The following is a 21,795-nucleotide window of genomic DNA, read 5'->3' as shown; positions in this document are numbered from 1 at the left end:
GAGTTGAAATAAACGAAGGGTTAGTAAAACATTCACTCGTATTTAACAGCATTTTATACATGCAATGCTTCTTTTTGTAAAAACCATAGAGTACAACGATAAAGAGGAGCAACAAATACAATACAATACAAACCCTACATTTACCAAAATCACTACAATTTTTATATATAAACATTACATTCTTGAAGTATATATAGTTACTTACCAGTTACCACTCCCATGCTGAGAAATCAGCTTTTAGTTATAAGATAAAAAAAGGCTAAAGACTAAAAGCTAAAAAGCCAAACATTACAGACGAAAAGAAAAAGGAGAAAATATAGTACTTGTGCTCTGTTCCTTTTGAAGCCTTCAGAACGCTTCGCTGTTCTTCTACAAAGCTTCAACGTTTCATAATCCAGCGTTTTAAAACAGTCACAAACCTCCCACACACTTAGATACTAAACACTAAAACAAAACTAACCGAGCGAGCATCTCACCTGTTTGTTAGTTTGAAAGACTTCTTGGCTCTGTTAAAATAGCCCTCCTTTCTTTATCCCCGCGTTAACATCATTCTGCGTTTACAAACGCAGAAATCTCATCCATAACATTATGGAAATGATTGTTATTAGGTAAGAGGTAAAACCCAATAGTAGCGTTCTCTAAATGCATAAGCTGAACCTCTTGACCGGCTTTCCTAAGTCCTTCCGCGTAAGCCAACTGCCAATCTCGAATCAAATCCAAACCCGCGACAACCACAAGACTCTTTGGAAAACTCACTCCTTGTAAGCTTTTCCCTCTCGGGCTAAACGGGTTACACGCTGGATGCTCTCTATCTTCTCCCTCTGGTAGAAAAGCTTTCCAATACCAATCACGGTCTCTAACCGTCACAAAGTATTTCCCATCCAATCTTTTCTCAGACTCAGTTCTCTCATTCCCACCAAACATAGGATTCAAAAGAATGTTCCCCAAAACATCGATTCCAGACTCACCCGCTCTCAAAGCCACGTTATGAGCTATGTTACCTCCTGAGCTATCACCCGCCAAGAAAACATGAACCTTTGAGTCTTTCTTGGATTTAAGCCAAGATCTCGAGTTAACCCAATTAAGAGCAATCCAACCATCATCATAAGCACAAGGGTAAGGATTCTCCGGTGCACGTCGGTAATTCACAGATACAACAACACATTTGCATACACCAACAAGCCTGCGACAAAGAGTATCATAGATTGCACTGCTTGCAGAAGAATGAGCAAAGCTACCTCCATGAAAGAAGAGTATGACAGGGACAACTTCGCCATCAACGGGCCTCTCTAGATCAAGAACACTAGGAGGTCGCTCTTGATCTGCATAAGCTGGTCTGTAGACTCTGCTTAGAAGGTTGGTCCTGCGATCGATCAGGACATCGAATGAGAAAACACCATCAACTGGATAGGCGTTTGCAGTGACTTTACGGTCTAGATACTCAGCTAAGTGCCGGTTAAAAGTTCCATCGGGGCGACGCAGGATATTGTAAGCTACTTTAAAGTTGGATATTAGAACCCATGTATTGAGAGGAACCACTGTCTGCATCACACAAAATTTGGCAGATCATAAGAATCAGATTACTTAAGTCTTAAATCATAGAAATTCCAACCACAGAAAACACCAACAACAAGAGAGACCAATGAAAGGGCTTAATCTTATATCATACAGAAACCACAAAAGAGAGTGTTTTGTACTCGATTGAAGCATCAAAAGAGAGTCTTTATCAAACTATTTGATCTTAACCACTAGACAGTATAAACCAAATCGAACAAAGGGTCAGTTTGAAATTAAGGGTGAAATCGGATAACAGAGTCTTGAATAAACAAACACTAAGATTCAGAATCAAACAGAAGAAGACAGAAAAGGCAAAAAGCACAGAGATTATGTAAAGACCTCTTAAACAAAACAGACGACACGTTTGACGTTTCATCGAATTGAAGACCTAATAAAGCTTTCAAATTTTAGTTTCTTTTGAAAAGAACTGATTTAACCCAAATCAAAAAAACAAAAAGAAGGCAAAAGCCAGAGAGGCCATGGAAGAACCAAAATTAAACAAGGAAATCGAAAGAGACCCATGTCAAAATCAGCAACCCAAAAGACATATATAGAGACTTAAAAACAAAAGAAAGCCAAACTTACTCTGCTCTCAATAAGATTCACTTCATTGCTCGCAGCCATTGAAGGAAAGTTCCCTTTTTTTATTTCTTGTTGAAAACCTAAAACCCAGATCGAATCCGCAAAAGTAAGGACGAGAAGCGGAAAAGATCGTATCTTTTTTTGTGTGATTTGTGAATTTTGTTTTTAAGTTTCTGTAAATGGGGGAAAACAAACACTCCTGCTTCTAAGAAAAAAAATCATATTTATCATATTTATATTACGCCAACGCCAAGAGGTGGAGGATAAGGAATATCTCTGCGTATTTTAGCACAGAGAAGAGTGTGTAGCATGTAACGTGCGCGCAGACGCGCAGACGCGTCGACGCATGAGTAGGGGGAGGAGGGTGATTAATCCAAAACTATATACTATTTATCTCGAAGTGTCACTAACACAAAAGAGAGAATATGTTCTTAGGATAAGAATTGGTATATTCTTCATATCATATCATATATTACTACATCATCATCATTCATCAAAAGACAATGCGTTATTCCTCTTTTTTTAAGCATAGATCTCACAGCTTTTGTATAATGCATTAGTTCATGTTTAGTAGTAGTAGTTAATTGAGAACGAGTTGTACTGAATAGTGTAGGCTTACCCTTTTTCTTAATTAGATCATGTCATGTATACTTGTATAGTGTCAATTTTATTCGTGGAATAATTTTTTTTTTTTTTTTTTTTTTTTTACCTATGGCCCAGCCGGAAGAAAGCATTTAATAATTTTTGTAGAGTGTATGTCATTGTTGTTGATAAACTCTTGTCCAAATAACGACAAGAATATTAAGCTTAAATATCTAATTATGGCAACTAAAATTAAATCAGGACGTCGCCGTCCTGTAGTCATCACTGACTGATTCCGGTAATCTCTTCTCGGGTGAGCTATCTAGTCTCTCCTCTTTGACTTGATGGATTCTGTTGCCACTGATTCTCGTCAGAGCTCCGTCGCTTTGAACTCTCCTCTCGCGACGCAAGATGTAACTCAAACCTTGCATTACTCTTCTCCGCCTCTGACAGCTCCTGTCTCTACTCCTTTTGTTCCCACTATTGGAGCATGGGCAAAACCACCTAAGATCATCTCAGAAGTTGTGCCTTACCGTCACGAAACTCTAATTCCAATAGAAAGAGGCAAATCTGATCCAGCTTTAGACATCCTTCCTCCAGCGATTAAAGAGGATGGACAACTATGATTTCCATGGGCAGCAAAGATGGACCCTTCCATCCGAAATCTCCATCAAACAACAACGCCAACTTACATGGAAGATGGCACCCCCAAGGTACACATTCCAAATCATGTCTTGTTGAGAGGGCTTGAGAATCAACAAGAATATGTGATAGGTCAGTTTAATCGTTGCCTTACACCATCTGGAGGTCTCATCAATGTAGTGGCTAATAGAATTTGGGGGAAAAAGTGTAAAAGTTTTTCACGAAAACTTGGGGAATCCTCTTATTTGTTTCATATTCCAGATGCACCAACTAAAGCCTGGGTTTTACAGTGTGGTGTATGGCACATTGATGATTGCATCATGTTCGTTGCTCCATGGACTTCTGCTGACACATTAGCTCTGCCAGAGATCACATCTGTGCCGGTCTGGGTTACACTAAAAAAAATCCCTAGTCATCATTACTCGCACTGGGGAATCAGTTGGATAGCTTCAGGTTTAGGTGAACCTATGGCTACTGATAAACCAAGGTTGGATCCGTCTCTAATGTGAGTGGCTAAGCTCATGGTTGAAGTTGAGCTAGAAAAAGGATTTCCAGATAGAGTTGTTGTCGAGGACAAAAGAGGCAATGTCTCTATAGTGGATGTGGAGTATTCTCGGCTTCCATCAAAATGTAGTAAATGTGGGTTTGTAGGCCACAAAGAAACTAGATGTCTTCTCCTCTCTCAAGCAGCTGCTGCAGGTTATGTTTCTGCCTGCACTTATGTCTCCCCTACTCACTCAGTTGAAGCTGCACTTGGTGAGACTACAGTCCGCACACCCTCACCAGCCTTTGTGGCTGGGCATACTACTACTACAGTTGAAGCTACTACCATCACCACTGCCTTATGCAACCCCATTCCCATCAACACTGAAGTTGTATTGTCATCTTCTCCAATGGTACCTGTCCCATTTTCAACACCTTGTTCAAGTTCTTTGCAAAATGAGTTTGTGCAGGAAAATATCGTAGGAAGTAATCAACTTGCTGACTTCGATATTGGAGATTATGGTTATGAGATAGGTGATGAATCCTCTCAACGTACCCGAGGAGGAAAGACAATCAAACCTACCCAGAAACTCCAAGATCAATGGATTACGGTCAAAGGACGAGGCAAGCGTGGTCGTGGTGGCCGTGGTGGTCGAAGATGATCGATTCATAAAATAGCTAGAGGATTAACTTTCCAGTTCCCACTAGTTCTATCTTTCTCCTTTTAGAATATGCTTTATTGTATAATCTCCCATTGCTTTACTTTCAAAAACTATATGATCTACAAATCATATCTCTGTATTACTTTTTATGCATTTTAATTGAAAGCCTTTTAACAAAAAAAACTAAAATTAAATCAGCCTCTTTATTAAAAAGGGTAAGTCTTGTACTAACTGCCAAAAAAAAACATATGACTATTTTTAGTAATAATACCGATAGCTTTTACTTTTTTTTTTAAACTCAATTATTTATGTCCTATATGGGCTACATACACATAAAAATATCTTAATGGGAAATACTATTCATAGTTAAGAGTTACTATGTATGTTGATTCTGTAATTTCCGTTAATTATATTATTCCACTGAGAATCTGAATGGTAACTGCGGTCGAGGCAGTATACGGACTAGACCGCTATGTTTTAAGCGTGGACAGCGAACCGCTGCGGTCCAACTCTATTTTTAAAGAAAAATGGTCTATAGTTAGTCTGCTGCAGTTTTGTTTCTGTTTTCTGTAGACCACATTACTACGGATTATATATAATAAATGGATAAATAAAAAACGGTCTAATTTGTAGATAGATTTGTCCGCTATAACCATTCACACCCTCCAAGAAGTGTGTCGAGCTAATCAATAAGGTATATAATTATGCGAGAGTCCTTAATAAACATGTATATGAAACAAGTATATATGTTTTTTTTTTAAAAATATGAAGACTAAAGAACAATTTGACGATGATTGAATTGAAAAGTGGTTAATTAAGATTGGTTGCTGGAATGGCTACCAGGTGCTTTTCAACGTGTTTTTTTTTTTGGTGTGTATATCTTTAAAATTATGTTAATGAGTGTCACAATCTCGGTCGTGAAATTTCCTCTAGAAAGTATATATTGTCGGTAAAACGTTTATGGAAAATAAAAGTAATATGCATGTCGGTAAAACGTTTAGGAAAGTTTTAAAGCAGTGTCGGTAATCTTTTTATACAGTACCTAAGATTGATTATGTTGAGAATTACAAATATACTCAACTATAGGTAGAACGTAAATATATAATCAAATTTAATGCTGAAGAACATATATGGCGCGGATTCCATTGAACGTAGATTGATTCAAAAAAACTTTTTACTCAACTATACAATATGGGTACTTCGAGGAGACTTCTAAGTTCTAACATGCTTCTTGATCGATATTAATTTTACTTGGGAGATCTCTATGTAACATTTTTTTTTGGGGGGGTAAAATCTCTCTATATAACATATACTTGAAATTTTGTGTTTTAATTGCATGTAAGGGCGGGCATACACACGTTAAATATTAATTGTATATGCACTATAATCACAATTGTATAAAATTACGTAACGTACCAAGCAAACCTATACAAATAAGGTATGTATATGGAAAATGTTAACAAAATAAAAAAGATAGGGAAGAGGCGTGTGGTTTGTAAAAAGGTGCATAGCAAAAACAATATAAGAAAATAAGATTTGGAAGCATTAGAGTTTGGCGGTCAACATCTATGGAGAACAGCTTGGTTTGTTTTTTTTTTTTTTTGTTGTTGTTGTAAAGTTTAATATATGAAATAATAAATTTTAAAAAAATAGTGTTTGTTGTCCTATTAAGGGATTCAAAATGATCACACCTCAGCTGTCGCAATCTTTCTTTAATATTCTTTGTAATTTTGCTATAACCTTTTTTTATCTCTTCTTTCCCATCCCCTCAATTTTTGTTTTTATTCATTTAGCACAAAAACTATTAACTTCTTTAATAATTAATGAACTTTTGTTTTTTATAGCTCAAGTACATAACCCGAGTAGATGGATCATGGTCTGTTATTACACTTTTATTAATTACGTCGACGACTATCTTTCTTTCGTTCATCATGAACCATGTATTTATAATTATTCTCTTGTTTATATTTGTGCATAGCAGAGACTGCAATAACGCATATATATTGGAGTAAATTAAATTCACCAGAATAATCAATTAACCATACAATTTAATCCCAGCTGAAAACAAGAGTGACACTCTCTCATATGTATATTCTTGACCTAATAAAATATATTTCCAGATTTTTCAAATTTTAATATATAGTGGGCCTACTATATATGTTTAATGGGCTTATCTTTCTCGTCTGATAGACAGAGACACACATGTGAAAAAAGGAAATAATAGAGATTTGTTCAAAAGAAAATAATAGAGAAAAAAGTAATCAAACGGTTGAAAATAATTTGATCCAACGGGCTTTGACTCTTCTTTGTGTATGTATGTTTTTTACTCGAATCGTATATGCAAAACTTTTCTGAGTCTCCCTCCAATTTTTTCTATTTTTTCAGTCGAATCATCTCTCTCTCTCTCTCTCTCTCTCTCTCTCTCTCTCTCTCTCTCTCTCTCTCTCTTTGCCTTCTTTCTCAAATTTGATGTGTCTAACGGGTAATAAATAAAAATAAAGAAGCAAACTTTCTACAGTCTTCTACCTCCTATAGCCCAAAATCTCCAATCTTCACAGCATCTAAAAGGAGGCGAATTCGTAATGGAATCGGAAAAGTCACAACCTTTACCCAGAGACACTCCGGCGCCGGTACAAACTGCAGAACAATCTCGAGAAAGGTGTAATTTTTCGTTTTGTTCTGGAAGCTTCCCGGTTACATGGATCTCTCTCTGATCGGTTTAATTTTGGTTTTCATGACCAATTTTTTGGTTTTTGAAAAATTCTTAGGGTTTCTGCTTATGATCTTATGGTAGTGGATGGTGATTTAGAGGGCTTAGATCAAGAAAAGGAGGAAGCTTTATCACTAGCCATTGAAGTAGAGGTATCTGTAAGGGAACAGATTCTAGAGCTGGAGAAGAAGGAAGAGCAAGTGAATCTGGTTGAAGAAGATAGAGCGAGGAAGGTTGAGGCTTCCATCATTGAGCCAGCGAGTGCATTGGTGGAGAAAGAAAATGAATCTGATCTAACAGAGTGAAATCAGAAAAAGGTAATGGCAACACATAGAAAAGCTCTAAATTCTAACCTTTCAGGTTAATAAACTAGAACTATATTTTTTTTGAACACGAGATGATACTTTAACCACTAATTTTAGTATTTTACTAATGTATATGATATATATAATTTCTTTACAAGATGAATGTTTCCCACTTCTAGCGGTAATTTTTTCATTTACCAAAACAATCCCTTTCCATTGCAATCAATCAGCGGTCAAAGATTATTTAATGATTCTCATCTTCTGACAAACGAAATCGAACGGCTAAAAAAAATCATCAGAAACTCTGCTGATTTCAGTAATCCAACGGTCAAAAATTATTTAATCCAACGGTTAACAATTATATGAGTAATCTAACGGTTAAATAATTTAATCCAACGGCTGTAAACACAAAAGGAAGTACTTATTTGTCCGGAAACGTGTATGCAAAAACTTTTGTGATCCTCCCTCCATTTTCTTCTATTTTCACTCATCTTTCTCTCTTCTTTTCAAATTGTGTTTTCAAATTTGCTCTCTGTCTAACTGGAGAAAGGAAAAAAAAAGCAAACTTTCTCAGTATACTTCTTCCTAGAGCTCAAAAAGCTCCAATCTTTACAGCAACTAAAACGAGGCAAAATCATAATGGAACCGGAAAATTCACAACCTTTCGGAAGAGACACGCCGGAGCAGGATCCGGCGCCGGCACCAACTGAAGATGAACCTCGAAAAAGGTTTTTTTTTTTTCCCTTCTTTCTCTGAATGTCACAAATCGTTTGTTGTTCATGAAAGATTGTATTTTTATTTGTTCGTTTCTTTTGATTTTTGAATGCTTAGGGTTGCTGCATATGACCTAATGTCAGTGGAGGGTGATTTAGAGGGGGTTGATAAAAAAAAGGAGGAGATGCATAAAATCCTAGACCAGATTCGCGAGAAAGCTTCATCAGTTCTTGATTCATCGCTACGGTCGGAAGAAATCGACAAGCCGTTTGATTTGCTAAAGCAACGAGCCATGGAATTGGATTTGAAGGAGGAGTCTGTAAGGAAACAGATTCTGGATCTGGAGAGGATGAGAAAGGAAGCTGAGCTGATGGAAGCATCTCTTAAGGAACTTGAATCGAGGGAGAATGAGCTCAGGTTGCTTAATGATACCATCAGAGAGAAATCAGCTGAACTAGAGAAGAAAGAAGAGATTTTTGAACTGAGAAAGCAGGAAGAAGCCATAGAGGTTGATGTGAAGAGGAAGTTTCTTGAGTTAAAGGAAAAGGAACTTGAAGAAAGAGAGAAAGAGATTGAATTGAAACAGAGAGAAGTTGAAGAACTATCAATGCAAGCAGGGACTCGGAAGAGACGTAGGCTAGAATCTGGGCCTCCACTGTTGGCAACGAATGATAGAGATGCTGAGGCTCTTGGACAACACAAGCATAATGATGAAGACATGGAAAAAGATTCGGCTTCTACATTCTCTCCTGTACAAATAAGTGAAGGACATGAAAAAGATATTGAAGAAGTTGTTGTCTCCATTGATGACAGTGATGAGGAACATGAGCCATTATTGTGTGTTCATTCAGAGTTTGCAGATTTCAGCAAGACGATGAGATCTTTCAAGGCTGGTCAAGTATGGGCTCTATACGATGGTATAGATTCTATGCCTAGGTTGTATGGTCGAATCAAGAAAATTAATAAACGTGGGACGAGTCTTCAGTTGACATGGTTTGAACATAAAGATGAGGATTCTGTTCCTGCTGCTTGCGGGAGGTTCAAAGTAGGGATCACAGAAACTATAAGCCAGTTGACCTTTTCTCATGTGATGAATCCCATCATACATAGCAGACACTTCATCGCTGTGATTCCAAGGAAAGGAGAAACGTGGGCTCTTTTCAGAGACTGGAGCAAAAGCTGGAACAATAACCCGGAACAGCACAGGCCTCCTTATAAGTTCGACTTTGTGGAAGTTCTGGTCAACTTTGACGATTGTCTAGGCGTTGGAGTGGCCTATTTAGGAAAAGTTGAGGGATTTGTATCGGTCTATGAACAAGCTGGGCAGCATGGAGTCGTCTCACTCATGATCGCACCAGAGGAAATGCAAAGATTCTCCCACAGGGTGCCATCACTTAAGTTAAATGGAAAGGAGAGAGAGGGAGTTCCTGCTGGTTCTTTTGAGCTAGACCCTGCTGCTATCAAGAGTGTTCCACTCACGAGTGATTGCTCTAGCAGTGAGGAAGAAGAAGAGACAGAAAGTCAGAGCGAGGACGAGGATTGTGGTAAAACTGGTGAGGTTGAAGATCAAGATGGGTTAAGAAAAGATTTCCCCATTGTCTTAGATTGAGGGTGGTCTATATTTGTGAGTCTGATGGTCTTAGTTCTTCTAAGATGTAGTATTTTATTTCTCAGATGATGGCTTCTTGTTGCAGAATGGTACTGTAATCCTTTTGTGATCTGTTTGGACATGCCTTTGTCTCTTGAATGGTAATTTCAGGTTGTACCTTTTTTTTATTTGCAGTATTATTGTTAACATTTTTATATCAAACTACTGGCAAACAAAGTGGTAACAACTTTTAAAATATGAAAAAGAATTTGTCTTTGGTTACAAACAAAATAATTTCTCAAATCATTTGGCTACTATATAAACAATACGTGAATCTCTCTGACCATAGACACAAAAATAAAAGTAATTGATACAGAACAATCTTTCTAATTCACAACCTTTTGTAGAGACTCTTTGCTTTTGTTCACCAAAACAGTATCTAAACCTCCTTTAACTCTTGATCCAATCCTTAGAGAATGGAGAACAATGGCGTATCAAGAAAAGTGAAATACACTCAGCAAAAACTTCAACCGGCTTTATGTTTTGAACCGTCTAAACCCGAACCAGATCTCGTAGTGATTGAACAGCAAGCTATCATGTGTTTGTTTCCCAAGATACTCAAGTCCTAAACTTGCTAGCTTCTGGGCACACTTGTCTCCTCCTAACCGCGAACAAAACTTAACGTTATGTGAAACAAAGATTCTCCCATCGTAAGGCTTTAATTTCTCTACTAGTCTTTCGAGTCCAGTCCACACAAGTTTATCAGGCATGTGGAGAAAGACAGCACTTGCATATATCAGATCATAGGTTGTATCTGAACCAAACTTGCTGAATTCCATATCATCGCCTCTTACTATAAGAGGTCGTTTATGTAGAAGACCTTGAGATGGAAGCTCATATCTTAAAGCAGCCATTAGCGAAAGCTCATCCTTTTCAAGGCAGTGAAAATGTTGGGGACTAAGATAGCGGATAAAATGCAAACCCACACGCAACGTGCCACATCCGATTTCTAAAACACGGGAGTTTGGTTTAAGTTTAGCTGATTCAGCCAAGAACTCAAATACATCACGACCACCTGCCCATGGTTCACCGTAGTTGCTGTGATGCTGCTCAACTAGTAACTCACCAGGGCATGGAAGAGCTGTATGGTTGTTTGCTTCATCTCCTTCGTAATGAGATATACCCTTGTACCTGAATTTCAAAGAGAGTGAAATCAGAAAAAAGTAATGCCTCCTAGTTTTACAAAGACGGTGACTATTAAGAACCATCGAAGAGCATACATACACTCTGTTTAAACAAATCTATACATCACAAAATCCATAGCTAAATCTCTAAACAGCACTCAGATCCATTGGCTCTCACTAGAAGATGTCCAATGTAAGTTTTGTTCTTCAATTTCCAATATAGATATGGATTCAAAAACTAAAACTTTTTCACTTTCCAATTACTTAAAAGAGGAGGCAATGAAGACATAAAAGCTACTAAATTCACATACATAACATATATCAAATAAAAATTCCATCTTTTTATATACCGATTTGTACAGAAGGAATTGGCAAATAACCAAACTTGAACCACTTAGCTAAGCTAAGCTAAACTTTCGAACAAGAAAAGGAGCCTGTAGGGATGATTACTGATTCAGATCTGCGAGTTGTTGATCCCTAGTGCGAGGATTAATCCCTTTCCGAAGCTCATTCTTCTGCATATGCAAACCGTTGGATCTAATCAGATCTCCAACCCACTTAATATCATCTTGCGTCGGCGATATCCTCACATCAACGCCGACGGGAGCTTCAACGGCTTCGTTAAGAGGGGAATGTATAGAAGGAGGACAGGAGCAAGACGAGAGTGAAGAAGAGAGGAGGAAGAAGGCAATAGCTGCGAACGAAACGGAGAGTATAAGTACAGGCATGGAGACAAAGATTCCTTTCTGCATCGCCGGAGACGATGAAGAATAGGAGAGAAACGCCATTGAAGAAGAAGGAGAAGAAGAGAGGGATCCCCACAAACCGACTCTGCTTTAGGAAACTAGTAGTGGAAACGAGTTCGTTTAACCAATAATAGTAATGTCGTAAACTTAGTTTTTTTTTTTCTTTTTCTTATATATATTTTGTGATTCAGATCCTGATTATAATATAATACTAATTAGGTTTTACAGCTGTAAAGCTTTTTAGGATTTAATCCTAAATCAAGATGCTAATTGCAGGACACTTTTTTTTGTTGTTGTTTGGTAAGAATATATATATTAAGAAAATTTGTCAAATAAGTTTTCTTGTACAGTTTTGTTTATGTTTTACTTATGTTTTTAAAAAAACTGTCAATGTTTTACCCGTTTTAAAAGGTGTTGATCCCTCGAAGCCTTTGACTTATGTTTTTTAAGTGCGACAATACATGTCAAAGAAAAAAAAAACAAGTGAGACAATGGATTCCTAATGCATTGCATTTATTAGTATTTACTAATTTAATTACTTTTTTTTTTACATTGCATTTGAAAAAAAAAACAGTAAAGTGTATGTTTACTAATGCGTTTTTTTTTTGTTATTGCTTTAGAATCCATTGCATAATTTGTTTTTTTTTTCTTTTTTCTAGTTATGATTTCTAATAGGTAACATTTGTCGTAGAAGGAACAAGATTTGGGGTTTGGATATAGATGATTATGAGTAGTAGTATGAATTAGAAGAATATAAACACAAAACAAGGTGAATGAGCGAGCATGCGTTGTTTGTTTCAATTCAAAAGGATCTGAAAGTATAGATTTTTGAAGAGCATATAAGTGATATCTTTACGCATTGAATGCTTAGATTTGTTGTAAGCAATTAATGATTGTATTACTGTATACCAGTTTATATTGTGCCACACATACCATGTTATTGACCTCACTTGATCTTTTACAATTCGTAATGTAAAGATATTTTGATTGGACTTTACAAAACTTGTTATATTATGTTCGAGTGCTCTCTTTGGTGGTCGATCACTAGCGGTTTTATAAGATTACAAAATTACCCCAATATATATATATATTTTTTTTATTGTGGTCAAAAACTGAAATAAACTTTAGCAAGTCATCCAACCAATAAGAAAATAACATATATATTAATGTTTATCCATTCCCAAAAAAGTTAAATAAATAAATTTCGATATACTTAAACGCTATGGGCTGATTTTACCAAGTCTCGAGTTTGTGTTGTGTTTAAAAAAAAAAAAAAAGTTTTTATAATTTTCGTTCGTTCTTCACTTCTTCTTCTTCTTCCAATTCTCTCCAAAACGCAATCACGCCCTTCCTTCTTCTTCTTCCTTTTATTGACTCTTTTAATTAATTGTTTTTTTTTTTTCTAATACTTTTTCCAAATTTGTGCTAAAGTTTCTGAGATCAATCCGATTCCCAAATCTCTCGTTATATTCACTCCCCCCGCGCTAAAGATCGATTCTAGGGTTTGTATCTTCCTTTCCAAAAAACTCTGTGTCTGTGTGTTTTTGGGTTGCTTAATCACGTTGTTACAATCATCGTTTACATCTGAAGTTCGGATTAAGGTATGTTTATAATTTCGCTTACGACTGATTCCACCTTTTTTGTTGTCTCCCTCTTCTTTAGATATTTTTGTTCTCTCCTCTTAGAAATTGAGCAAATAGTTTTAGATCAAAAGTGGTGAGTCTTAGTAGTGATGATTTTGTAATCTGTCTCTTGTACATCGGAATTGTGTGTAGCCTCCTATTGATTTTGATCTCCTCCTTTGATGATGAGTCAATTGAGGATTTTTTGGGAGCTTAGATGAGGATAACTCTTCCCGATTCAGATTACTCACTCTACTACCAGCAATATATGTGTGTTGGTCTTGTTTCGTTTTGGATGATGATGATAACTAGTCTGTTCTATTTAGAGGAGGTTGTTTTGTCCCTTACTTTTTGTGGTTCTCCTTTCAGGATCATTTGAAATGCACCGGGTTGGAAGTGCCGGCAGTAATGGCGGTTCTGTTCGCACTCGCAAAGAGAAGAAGCTTACTTACGTATTAAATGATGCCAACGACACAAAGGTCAGGTTGTTTTACACCAATTTTGTTTGTTGTGTTACTCTTTCTTTGCTTTTTTTTTTATTATTATTATTTTTATTTTCTAGTTCCTTCATAATTCTTTTTAACCAGAAATTAGTTGAATTAGTTTGAAGTGAAATCTCCTTCTCAACTCAATCCTGATGATGTTCTTCTTATGTTTTGTGCATCCTGCAGCATTGTGCTGGCATTAATTGCTTGAATGTGTTGAAGTCGTCTGTTTCTCATGATCAAAGTTACCTCTTCACTGGAAGTCGTGATGGTACACTCAAGAGATGGGCATTTGATGACGATGCTACCTTTTGCTCTGCTACGTTTGAGTCTCATGTTGACTGGGTATATAGTTTTCCTGTCACTGAAATTTAACTGTATAGGGATGATCAGTAGTCATTAGGATCCTGTGTTTCCTGAGATGAATCCTGTTCCATTGTGCATCTAATTATGTTAAACCCCCCCCATGTTTACTGTTCAGGTGAACGACGCTGCTCTGGCTGGTGAAAGCACTCTTGTTTCTTGCTCTTCAGACACTACGGTCAAGGTTTGTGAATTTGTTTCTTGTTCTCGTTATACTTTGTTTTGTTTTTGTATTACCATATTGGTTTCTTAATGCGGCTTAATAATCTGTATCTAGACATGGGACGGCTTATCAGCAGGAGTCTGTACGAGGACTCTCCGACAGCATTCTGACTATGTCACTTGTTTGGCAGTTGCGGCAAAAAATGTAATTTGTCATTCTTCATGCTTGTTTTCTTTATAGTTCCACCTGAAAAAAAAAATTCTTGGTATGGTGGTGCAAGTTTTGTAGGATATATGTGCTTTCTCATTGTCACATTCTGATCCTATCTTGATGTCGCAACTTTTAGAGTAATGTTGTTGCATCTGGTGGCCTTGGTGGGGAAGTTTTTATATGGGATATCGAAGCTGCTTTGTCACCAGTTACGAAACCTAACGACGCTAATGAAGATAGTTCTTCTTCAAATGGTGCAAATGGTCCTGTTACAAGTTTAAGAACTGTTGGTTCAAGCAACAATATCTCTGTGCAGTCATCTCCATCTCATGGGTACACGCCAACAATTGCCAAAGGCCATAAGGAGTCCGTGTATGCTTTGGCGATGAATGATACCGGGATGGTGCTCGTCTCTGGTGGAACAGAGAAGGTATTCATACAATCCAGGTTGCATAGAATATACCTGGGAACAAGAACCGATAAATCTTTTTGGGTTTTTGATTTTTGAATACTACTCAGTTCTTTCTTTTTATTGCAGGTTTTACGTGTCTGGGACCCGAGAACCGGCTCAAAGAGTATGAAGCTGAGGGGGCATACAGATAATGTCAGAGCGCTGCTTCTGGACTCAACTGGCAGGTAAAGTTTTTTTGTTTTTGTTTTTGCCAGCAATGGTTTATTTTGTTCCTATTATTTTCTCTGACTGACTGAGTTTCCTCGTGTTTCTCACCTTGAGACTGCAGGTTTTGCTTGTCTGGATCCTCTGATTCTATGATAAGGTCTGTATTTCTTAATTAGTTCGTAACTATGATACCCAGTGGATGAGGTTATAGTGATTATTTCAGTTCTAACTGGTTCTAAATTTTTTTCTAGACTATGGGATCTTGGTCAGCAGAGATGTCTTCATACCTATGCCGTGCATACAGATTCAGTTTGGGCGCTTGCATGCACTCCATCATTTAGTCATGTTTATAGCGGTGGAAGAGACCAATGTGTGAGTAGAAACCGCACTTGCTTCTTTCTTTGGTTCCCTTCCATGTATAACTTCCCTTTTCAATTTCATTTATGTTTTATGTTTTATGTTTCCGTCAGTTATACTTGACAGACTTGGCAACAAGGGAGAGTGTTTTGCTGTGCACTAAGGACCATCCAATTCAGCAATTAGCTTTGCAAGATGATAGTATATGGGTTGCAACTACAGACTCCTCTGTAGAGAGATGGCCTGCCGAAGTACAGAGTCCTCAAAAGGTCTTTCAACGAGGTGGCTCTTTTTTGGCTGGGAATTTGTCTTTTAATAGGGCGAGGGTGTCTTTGGAAGGACTAAATCCAGTAAGCAAAAACAAATTCGTTCCTGTAAATTCTTCTGTTTACCCTTTGTTAATTCAGTGTGGTTAATTTTTCGCTTGTCTGCAGGCCCCTGCCTACAAGGAGCCGTCAATAACTGTTCCAGGAACTCACCCGATTGTGCAACATGAGATTTTGAATAATAAAAGGCAAATTGTAACCAAGGTAAATTAGATTTCTCTGAATGCTCTGGGAAGAGACCGCCATTGATAGTTTTGAAGAGGGGTCAATAATATGTATTTGGTTTTTCTTTTGCAGGACGCAGCTGGCTCAGTGAAACTATGGGATATCACTAGGGGTGTTGTGGTACAGGACTATGGAAAGGTAACTGCGGAAACTACACATCTTTTTCTAGTTCATGATATTTGATATATGTATCTGCTGCTGCAATTCTGATATATCATTTACATATAGCTCCAAATGCAAATGGAGATGTACTAAGTCAAAAAAAAATATATCTGTCTCCATCTTTGCAGATTTCATTTGAAGAGAAGAAAGAAGAACTGTTTGAGATGGTAAGTCTCTTGATTATTTTCAAAGGTTGTGTTTTTTATCGTTAGTGAGATTAGCATATTTGTTTACCTTAATGATGCTCATATTTCTTTTATAGGTAAGCATTCCATCATGGTTTACTGTGGATACACGACGTGGATGCTTATCTGTACATTTGGAGACTTCACAATGCTTCTCAGCTGAGATGTATTCAGCAGACCTTAAAGTTTCTGGGCGACCTGAAGATGATAAGGTCAATTAAATGCCTGCTTTTAGTTATGTTGAAGCTAATCAGTTTTGTTGCATATAATTAATGGATTCCTTTTACGAGAAGTGAATCTTTGGACTTTTGTTTGCTCTATCCTAGTCAATTTAAACCTATTATTGTCATTGGATTATGTGACTTGTAGATTAATCTAGCTCGTGAAACACTGAAAGGCCTGCTGGGTCACTGGCTGGCAAAGAAGAAGCACAAACCAAAACCCCAAGTTCTTGCTTCTGGAGATACTTTATCTGTAAAAGATACCAAAAAAAATATAAGTGCATCAAAAACTGAAGACAGTAGTGCTGCAAGTGATCCGGTGTATCCTCCGTTCGAGTTTTCTTCTGTCTCCCCTCCTTCCATCATAACCGAGGGTTCTCAAGGAGGACCATGGAGGAAGAAGATAACCGAGTTTACTGGAACTGAAGATGAGAAGGACTTCCCATTGTGGTGCTTGGACGCTGTCTTGAACAATCGTCTTCCACCTAGAGAAAATACAAAGTATTCGGCACTACCTTGTTCTCTAATCAAAAAAATAGTTGGACTTTTAGCATTTTCATCACATATATTTTTACATTTTTATATAAATAGATAAAACATCTTCCATAAAATCTCTGACTTTGAAAGTTCTTCAAATTTCCAGATTAAGCTTCTTCCTACATCCATGTGAAGGTTCAACTGTGCAAGTGGTTACACTAGGGAAACTTAGTGCACCCCGGATCTTAAGAGTTCACAAGGTACATTTATGCATTTATCTGTAAGTTGAAATTGTAGTTTTGCTTGCCATCTCTGTTATTCAGTGGCTTCGTACATGTCTATGTAGGTTACCAATTACGTTGTGGAAAAGATGGTCCTTGACAATCCGTTGGATAGTCTAGCTATAGATGCAGCAAGTGTTTCAGGAGGACAACCTCAGCCACTGTTTGCAGGAAATGGATTACTACAGTCTGGTTTAAAGCCGTGGCAGAAACTTAGACCTTCCATCGAAATCTTATGCAATAACCAGGTAAGTCAGACTTCAAGAGATTCAATTATTGCTCAACTTCTGATCATTTAGAGTGTTGTTCTTTTTCACGGGTCTCAATTAATTGTTTGGAGTATGAGGCTGAACAAGCTGCTTTTCTGTGACTATTTCAGGTCTTATCTCCAGATATGAGTTTAGCAACTGTACGGACATATATATGGAAAAAAAATGAAGATCTAATTCTCAACTACAGAGTGGCTATAGCTAGATAACTTTTGAGGTAAACTATTAGAAAAGGGTGAAAACTTATGAAAATGCTTGATGTTGGTGTGTTTGTTAAGATGAATTTGTGGAGCACTAATCTCAGGCTCCATCGGACTTGATGTTTTTTTACTTGGGAAGGTGATTTCATATTAGGTATTTCCATCAGAAAGAAAATTAGAGATACTGAGTTGGTAGATTTTTCATGTTGAGCTTTATACCCAACTCTCGATACCAAAGCCTTTGTAGATTGCTCTTTTCCATCTGAAACAATGATAGGACCATATAAGTTTATATTGATCGTAGCCTTGAAAATTGAATATCACGATATCCTTTATTGCTCTACAGATTTGGGATCTGTCTGGTGGTGCATTTAATCTCATGGAAGTCTATAGCTTTTCATTGCTTGTTCCTCGAAAAGCATAAATGTTGGTTTATCTTGGCCTAGTGTTTACTCAGCTTCATGCTGGAGAATAATACTGTTCTTTGGAGCTCGGATACATGAGAAGTGGGCACCAATAAAGGTCCAAGATTTTAGATGAGATGGTGTCGAAAGCTTTACTGAACTTGTACATTAGGTTTGAGCTTTGGAAAACAAAAACTATTTTTGATTGTTTCCTCAAATAATAAGAAACCAATGTTGTATACATTAGGAGCTCTCTCTGTTGTTATCTCTGCTGGCTACAACAGAGAGCGGACTAGCCTGAAATCAAAATGTAATTTGGTTCTAATTTTGGGGGAAAGACGTCCTATTTACCTCTCAAAACTAATATATCGTACCGAATGTCCCTGAAACTTTGACCTCCTAATAGAACCCCTTCCATCTTATATCCTCTTTCTATTTCCCCCTGAATTAATACTTCTATGTCTATTTCCCCAATTAAATTAACCTTCTCAGCTATTTCCCCATCGACGTCGATTAACACGGTTTACTGTTTTAGTTAACCGACAGACAATTTTTATTAACCAAAATAACCAAATTAAACCATTTTTCACCAATTGACAACCCGATTACAACCCGATTAGATCACTTAACCTAAAAAACCCAAAAATCCCCAAATCGTTTTTTCCCTTTCCATCGACGAACCCTAGATTCCTAAATTGATTCTTCTTTCTTCGAATCGTTTTGTTATCTCTTGCTCTTGGCTCTTGGGATGGCGTTAGTCCCCGTTGTTAATCCACCTATTGGAGTGGAGTTCGACGAGGAAGGCGAGGATCGAGATGAATTTCACATCGATAAGCTTGCGACAGATTTTACAGAAACGGAGGAATCGATTCGTCATAACGTGTATCCAGAGAGTGACGACGAGTCTGAGGGTAATGGTCGTGGTGGTGCCGCGCGTGGGGGGACACCGATCGTTCGTGGCGATGGTATAATGTATAAAGGGCAGAGATTCTACAATGGAATCGCGTTTAAGGAGTGTGTGACTGACTATGCACTGGCAACATGTTGTAATCTGAAGCAATACAGGTACGATAGAGATAGAATCGGGTTTAGGTGTGTTGGTGCTAAGGGAAAATGTCAATGGAAAGTTTATGTTGCGTCTCTTCATAATGAGTCGATGTGGAGGATTACGAAGTACACGAACACCCATGTTTGTGTGCCTAATGGAGAATGTGAGATGTTTAAGGTCCCAGTCATAGCTAGGTTATTTCTTGATAAGATTAGAGAAGAACCAGATTATTACATGCCTTTAAAGATGGAACAGACCATAATGGAGAAGTGGAAGATATCAGCTACGAGAGGTCAATGTCAAGCTGCTAGGAGAAAAGCATTGGCATGGATAGCGAGTGAATATGACACTCAATTTGAACGTCTTCGAGACTATGGAGCGGAGATATTGGAAGCAAATCAAGGGTCTGTGGTAGAGATTGATACGGTGAAGAATGACGCTGGTCATGATGTGTTTAAGCGATTCTATGTCTGCTTTGATGTTCTTAGGAAAACATGGAAAAAAACCTGCAGGCCACTAATTGGGGTTGATGGTTGCTTCTTAAAGGAAAAGATTAAGGGTCAGTTGTTGGTGGCTTTAGGAAGAGATGCAAACAATCCTATCTACCCAATAGCATGGAGTGTTGTTCAGGTTGAGAACACAGATAATTGGAGCTGGTTTGTGAATAGGCTGAAGATAGACTTGGAGTTAGGTGATGGAGATGGTTACATTATGGTTTCTGATCGCCAAAAGGTATTTTTTTTTGTTATGTTTTATGCTTTGTGTGATTTGGATCAGTTTCTAATGAATTTAACTTTGTTTCAGGGATTGATTAAGGCTGTTGAGTTAGAATTACCAAAGATTGAGCATCGTAAATGTGTTAGGCACATTTATGGTAACCTAAAGAAGACTCATCCAAACAAGAAGCAATTGAAGAAACTGCTTTGGGATCTAGCTTGGAGCTACAACACTAGAGATTACGAAGAGAGATTGGAGAGGATTCACGCATATGATAGCAAGGTCTATGAAGATGTCATGAAGACTAAACCAAAGACATGGTGTAGGGCATTCCACAAGATTGGCAGCTATTGTGAGGATGTTGAAAACAACTCAGTGGAGTCTTTCAACAATACAATCAACAAGGCGAGAGAGAAACCATTTGTGGCTATGTTGGAGACTGTTAGAAGGCTTGCCATGGTTCGAATTGCTAAACGGTCTGCTATTTCTTATTCACATGAAGGTTAGTAAGACTACACTCTTATTCTTATTCATTTATATGTTTTATTCTTATTCATTTATATGTACTCTATATGGTCGGATGTGGCAGGATTATGCACTCCTTATGTGACCCGTTTCCTTGCTGATGAGCATAAGGCAGCTTCTACATGCTTTGTATCTCCCAGCACAAATGGAGCGTATGAAGTTTACTTGGGATACGACAAACACCGAGTTTGTTTAAATGCCAGAACTTGTACCTGCATTAAGTTTCAGATTTGTGGAATCCCATGCGAACATGCTTACGGACTGATGATCAAGAAGACATTGGTAGCTGAAGACTATGTGTGTGAATGGTTCAGAACTGCTAAGTGGAGACAGAACTACACAGACGGGCTTGTTCCACAAAGAGGTCCACGCTTTTGGCCTTCCACTGGGGGCGAGAATGTGTATCCACCTCCAAAGCCGGACGATGAAAAGATCGACAAGAAGAGGAAGAAAGGTGTTAATGAGTCACCTACCAAGAAGCAACCAAAGCAAAATAAAAGAATCATGCATTGTGGGATTTGTGGTGCAGCTGATCATAACTGTAGGTACCACCAGAAGAAGAAGAATAAGAAGAATACAACACAAGTGGAATCTTCTCAAGGTTGTCTCACTCAAGAGAAGTAATGTGGGATGGAGGATTAGCATAAGTAGGACTGTTTTTTTTTTTGGTTTTATGACCTGTTTCAGAACATATCTTGTTCTGTCTTAGTGTGGTCAAGTCCAATCTTTTGAACCTTATTATTAACTATGGTCGGATGTACTCTTCCCTTTTGAACATGAATGTATTTTGAAACAAGATAACATCATCTCTTAAAAACATTTTGTCTAATACAAAACAAATATAGAAAACAACATACAATGTCATCATATTAGCTTAACTAGACCAAATATGATCATACAACCTAATACTAAAACAATTATCATCCTATTCATCCTAAATTTAAATTCAGCTTTTACATCTTCAATCCTCTCAAATATCTCTTTCTCAAGCTCCATTTGCATCTTCTTCTCAACTTTCATTGTCTCTGATATGAACTCTTTCATTGCCTCCACCTCATCCAACAAAGCCTCATCGACCCACTTGAAAACATGATTGTCATTCATAAGCTACACCATGGACAATTCATTTGGTTATCGTTTAGAACCTTATCAATATTCATAAGCCAAATAATAAGTTCTAC

At 37.5% G+C, this 21,795-nt stretch overlaps 6 protein-coding genes across 8 annotated transcripts; 3 read left to right on the top strand and 3 right to left on the bottom strand.

Moving 5' to 3' along the window:
* Positions 1–20: 20 nt before the first annotated feature.
* On the bottom strand, positions 21–2,491 carry LOC104708692 (gibberellin receptor GID1A). Its single transcript, XM_010425336.3, has 2 exons — positions 2,143–2,491; positions 21–1,542 (listed from the first exon to the last, which is right to left on the bottom strand). The coding sequence occupies exons 1-2, from the start codon at positions 2,179–2,181 to the stop codon at positions 547–549; spliced, it is 1,035 nt and encodes a 344-aa protein (XP_010423638.1). The 5' UTR covers positions 2,182–2,491; the 3' UTR covers positions 21–546.
* A 4,359-nt stretch (positions 2,492–6,850) lies between these two features.
* LOC104708539 (uncharacterized) lies at positions 6,851–10,047 on the top strand. 2 transcript variants are annotated; one of them, XM_010425166.3, is made up of 4 exons: positions 6,851–7,167; positions 7,277–7,535; positions 8,139–8,251; positions 8,355–10,047. In XM_010425166.3, the coding sequence occupies exons 3-4, from the start codon at positions 8,163–8,165 to the stop codon at positions 9,844–9,846; spliced, it is 1,581 nt and encodes a 526-aa protein (XP_010423468.1). In that variant the 5' UTR covers positions 6,851–7,167; positions 7,277–7,535; positions 8,139–8,162; the 3' UTR covers positions 9,847–10,047. The 2 variants fall into 2 exon arrangements, with proteins under 2 accessions (XP_010423468.1, XP_019099988.1); XM_019244443.2 differs by having other exon boundaries at positions 7,277–8,251.
* Positions 10,048–10,063: 16 nt separating this feature from the next.
* On the bottom strand, positions 10,064–11,930 carry LOC104708362 (uncharacterized). The gene is made up of 2 exons (XM_010424952.3): positions 11,460–11,930; positions 10,064–11,016 (listed from the first exon to the last, which is right to left on the bottom strand). Exons 1-2 carry the CDS (start codon positions 11,795–11,797, stop codon positions 10,362–10,364), a joined length of 993 nt encoding a protein of 330 aa, XP_010423254.2. The 5' UTR covers positions 11,798–11,930; the 3' UTR covers positions 10,064–10,361.
* An 857-nt stretch (positions 11,931–12,787) lies between these two features.
* On the top strand, positions 12,788–18,684 carry LOC104708267 (uncharacterized). 2 transcript variants are annotated; one of them, XM_087461065.1, is made up of 19 exons: positions 12,788–13,356; positions 13,747–13,856; positions 14,049–14,207; positions 14,344–14,409; positions 14,503–14,592; positions 14,735–15,028; positions 15,137–15,234; positions 15,339–15,374; positions 15,469–15,589; positions 15,688–15,924; positions 16,009–16,104; positions 16,198–16,263; positions 16,416–16,454; positions 16,550–16,684; positions 16,842–17,194; positions 17,337–17,430; positions 17,517–17,699; positions 17,831–17,937; positions 18,267–18,684. In XM_087461065.1, the coding sequence occupies exons 2-18, from the start codon at positions 13,758–13,760 to the stop codon at positions 17,927–17,929; spliced, it is 2,265 nt and encodes a 754-aa protein (XP_087317191.1). In that variant the 5' UTR covers positions 12,788–13,356; positions 13,747–13,757; the 3' UTR covers positions 17,930–17,937; positions 18,267–18,684. The 2 variants fall into 2 exon arrangements, with proteins under 2 accessions (XP_087317191.1, XP_087317215.1); XM_087461089.1 differs by lacking the exon at positions 18,267–18,684 and having other exon boundaries at positions 12,947–13,356; positions 17,831–18,233.
* LOC147949457 (uncharacterized) lies at positions 18,248–18,493 on the bottom strand. The gene is given in 2 exon segments (XM_087461156.1): positions 18,248–18,451; positions 18,454–18,493. Coding segments are annotated over 2 exon segments (129 nt in total). The 3' UTR covers positions 18,248–18,362.
* Positions 18,685–18,744: 60 nt separating the features above from the next.
* On the top strand, positions 18,745–21,431 carry LOC104708183 (uncharacterized). Its single transcript, XM_010424738.3, has 3 exons — positions 18,745–20,104; positions 20,177–20,591; positions 20,679–21,431. Exons 1-3 carry the CDS (start codon positions 19,073–19,075, stop codon positions 21,236–21,238), a joined length of 2,007 nt encoding a protein of 668 aa, XP_010423040.2. The 5' UTR covers positions 18,745–19,072; the 3' UTR covers positions 21,239–21,431.
* Positions 21,432–21,795: the final 364 nt, after the last annotated feature.

Source organism: Camelina sativa, chromosome 1 (assembly GCF_030686135.1).
Source record: "Camelina sativa cultivar CO46 ecotype springtype chromosome 1, ASM3068613v1".
In the NCBI taxonomy this organism is placed as follows: domain Eukaryota; kingdom Viridiplantae; phylum Streptophyta; class Magnoliopsida; order Brassicales; family Brassicaceae; genus Camelina; species Camelina sativa.
This window is presented reverse-complemented; position numbering and strand designations above follow the sequence as displayed.

What these genes read in the sequence shown, in the direction of transcription:
- LOC104708692 (XM_010425336.3), bottom strand. Translation starts at nt 2,181, where the DNA reads ATGGCTGCGAGCAATGAAGTGAATCTTATTGAGAGCAGA. An exon ending in TGAATCTTATTGAGAGCAGA is followed by an intron (nt 1,543 to 2,142) that starts GTAAGTTTGGCT and finishes TGTGTGATGCAG; the next exon opens with ACAGTGGTTCCTCTCAATAC.
- LOC104708539 (XM_010425166.3), top strand. Translation starts at nt 8,163, where the DNA reads ATGGAACCGGAAAATTCACAACCTTTCGGAAGAGACACGCCGGAGCAG. An exon ending in GAAGATGAACCTCGAAAAAG is followed by an intron (nt 8,252 to 8,354) that starts GTTTTTTTTTTT and finishes TTGAATGCTTAG; the next exon opens with GGTTGCTGCATATGACCTAA.
- LOC104708362 (XM_010424952.3), bottom strand. Translation starts at nt 11,797, where the DNA reads ATGGCGTTTCTCTCCTATTCTTCATCGTCTCCGGCGATGCAGAAAGGA. An exon ending in CAACTCGCAGATCTGAATCA is followed by an intron (nt 11,017 to 11,459) that starts GTAATCATCCCT and finishes TTTGAAATTCAG; the next exon opens with GTACAAGGGTATATCTCATT.
- LOC104708267 (XM_087461065.1), top strand. Translation starts at nt 13,758, where the DNA reads ATGCACCGGGTTGGAAGTGCCGGCAGTAATGGCGGTTCTGTTCGCACT. An exon ending in ATGATGCCAACGACACAAAG is followed by an intron (nt 13,857 to 14,048) that starts GTCAGGTTGTTT and finishes TGCATCCTGCAG; the next exon opens with CATTGTGCTGGCATTAATTG. An exon ending in TGGTACAGGACTATGGAAAG is followed by an intron (nt 16,264 to 16,415) that starts GTAACTGCGGAA and finishes CCATCTTTGCAG; the next exon opens with ATTTCATTTGAAGAGAAGAA.
- LOC104708183 (XM_010424738.3), top strand. Translation starts at nt 19,073, where the DNA reads ATGGCGTTAGTCCCCGTTGTTAATCCACCTATTGGAGTGGAGTTCGAC. An exon ending in TGGTTTCTGATCGCCAAAAG is followed by an intron (nt 20,105 to 20,176) that starts GTATTTTTTTTT and finishes ACTTTGTTTCAG; the next exon opens with GGATTGATTAAGGCTGTTGA. An exon ending in TATTTCTTATTCACATGAAG is followed by an intron (nt 20,592 to 20,678) that starts GTTAGTAAGACT and finishes CGGATGTGGCAG; the next exon opens with GATTATGCACTCCTTATGTG.